Source organism: Poecilia formosa, unplaced genomic scaffold, assembly GCF_000485575.1.
Source record: "Poecilia formosa unplaced genomic scaffold, Poecilia_formosa-5.1.2 Scaffold376, whole genome shotgun sequence".
Lineage (NCBI taxonomy): Eukaryota > Metazoa > Chordata > Actinopteri > Cyprinodontiformes > Poeciliidae > Poecilia > Poecilia formosa.
Window position 1 is genome coordinate 410,199 of NW_006800315.1, and position 2,450 is coordinate 412,648.

Here is a 2,450-nt window from a genome sequence, read left to right on the forward strand (position 1 = left end):
CAAGAGGTTACAGGGAGTCAGAGTGGGTCACAGTGCTTCACCAGCGTCAGAGAGATTCTGTAGATTTATTCTGTGCAGTGAATCCGTTTCTCACTTCTAACATTCAGAACAAAAACTCTTTATTTTTGACAGGGTGAAATAAGATAATATAAGTAATGGTCTTTTCCACCCATGTAAACTGGTGAATGTTATAAAATATATTACAACAATAATGTTTTATTTCTAAGGTAGACTCTTGTGTCAGATAATCTAAGTCAGTGTTAGAGAATAGTTAAAACTTTTTAAGATTTACTCGGTTAGCCTTCCTAGCGGGGCTGTAACACCGGTTATACCCCGAGCTCTATGGCTAATCTGGCATTTTGCTGGTGGACATAAATACAGTATAGTAATATTCTATCAACAAAATATAAACAATATCTTATCCCCCGAGCCCTCACGTCAATAGTCCATCGATTTGAACAAAAAATATCCTGCAGTGCTGAGGCATCTTCTACTGTTAGCTTAGCGAAGTAGGAGCGACGACCGCTCCAAGATGGCTGCCGCATTTCCTCCGCTTGAGCATCCAATGTGGGACTGGTCTTTATTATGTCTATGGCTCCTGATGCAGGTGAGCTACCTGAGCGTTCTTCGCGCTGTTGGCCGCAGCACGGGAACCCAACCGGACCAGAAAACCCGGATCCGGCAGCTGGTCAGCAGCACCATCCTCATCTTCCTGGTCTGTTTCTCTCCGTATCATGTCTTCCTGCTGCTGCGGACGCTGTTCGAGCGTGACTGCAGCTTCATTGCAAGTGAGTTTCCTGTGAGATCAGGTGACTTTCCTGTTGGGAACAGGTGACTCCTGCATGGTTTTTTATCTCCGTTTCTGATTCTTGCAGGAATCTTTAACTACTACCACGTGTCGCTGCTCCTCACCAGCCTGAACTGCGTCGCCGACCCAGCGCTCTACTGCTTCGTCAGTGAGAGCGCCCGCCGCGGGCTGCACCGTGCCATCGTCAGACCTGTCTCCAGGGTCATCTGCTGCTGCTGTCGCCGAGGCAATGCCAGCCCTGTCGGCCCAGCCGGCGACTCCCACGAGGTGGCGAAGGACGGCGGGCAGAGTGTGACGCTGCTGACCCACAGCTACACACCTCTGAATCCCAAGACAGGCAGCGGAAATGCAACCTCTGACCCCTCGACTGTCCCAAACAAGTCCCGGGCAGAGAACAGCGGAGACATGGGAGGAAGGACCGGGGACAGGGACAGGAAGTGCAGTTGAAACATGGCGGCTGTAGGCAGTCAGACTGCCAGCCGGGTTTTATGATATTACCGTGGTTTCATCCGAACAGCTGAAGGTTAAACTTTGACCTTTGACCTGTGGTTTCTACAGGGGGACTGGCTGCCCTTTGCTGATTGGTCAAAAACCGACCGGAGACAATCTGAGTGAAAGGCAGAAATGCGAGCAGACTGAGTCGGAAGCCAGAAAGTTTTGTAGCAGACAATTGCAGGAACCCAATGTCCGGAACCAGGAACCGTCTGGACCAGGGCTGGACCAAGGCATAAGCAAACTAACCAGCCGGTTAGGCCCACTAAGGGGCCCCCTCAGTGGAGCAGATTTTTTTGTTTGTTTTAGCAATAAATTCTGTCATTATAATATCAAAAACACATAATTTCACTGTGAAGTGATTTGTTTTTACAATAAGATAAGTTTAATAATGTATATAGAAATTATTTTATTGATAAAAAGAAAAACATAAATTGCTCTTGAGGCCCCCTGGTGGCCGCCATAGGTACTTCACACTCCGTCGGTACCCCAAAGCTCCGGTCAGAAGCTAAGTTAGCAAAACAATGTCTCAGAAAAGGACTTATGCTACAGGGAGGGAGAAAAGGAAGAGGAAGAACAGAAAAAAGCCAAGATAAAGGTTTGTTTTAATGAGCCTTGGTAATGTAATGTAAAGCTGCTAACAGAAAATTAGCTTGATAGCAACCTGGATCGGTCCAGTTCAACAGCCAGACATTTATGCTAGGCTCTCTGTGTGAAACTGAGTTTAAACTTTAAATGAGTTGATTCTCATGGTGGTTCTGTATATTTCTGAGGTATTTTGGCTTCAAAACGCCGAGTTTGATAACAATAATTAAAACTTCTGGTAACACTTTATTTAAAGGGGCAACTTTGCATTAAATTATCATAATTTACAAAATCATGCAAAGTTGGTGATAGTGAAGTCTCAGATTCTCAGATTGAAACAGATTTACACAAGACCAGAATCATTTAAAGCAGCAGTGACTATAGGCTCTGCGAAACAGAGGATATCCCAGATCCTTTTTAAGACTGTGCCTTAAAAAAAATCTAAAACCACAGAGAAAACTGATCAGGGGAATCTAATTCCACTTACCACCACATATTCAACAACCAGTAAAAAATGTAAAACCAAAACCCTTGGCACGAGTGCAAATTTTCCACCATCTACGGT

The 2,450-nt window shown here is 45.3% G+C and overlaps 1 protein-coding gene across 1 annotated transcript; it reads left to right on the forward strand.

The window, feature by feature from the left end:
- The first annotated feature begins 36 nt into the window (after positions 1-36).
- Positions 37-1,651, forward strand: LOC103154201 (ovarian cancer G-protein coupled receptor 1-like). Its single transcript, XM_007575401.2, has 2 exons — positions 37-788; positions 876-1,651. The coding sequence occupies exons 1-2, from the start codon at positions 533-535 to the stop codon at positions 1,253-1,255; spliced, it is 636 nt and encodes a 211-aa protein (XP_007575463.1). The 5' UTR covers positions 37-532; the 3' UTR covers positions 1,256-1,651.
- The last annotated feature ends 799 nt before the right edge of the window (positions 1,652-2,450 follow it).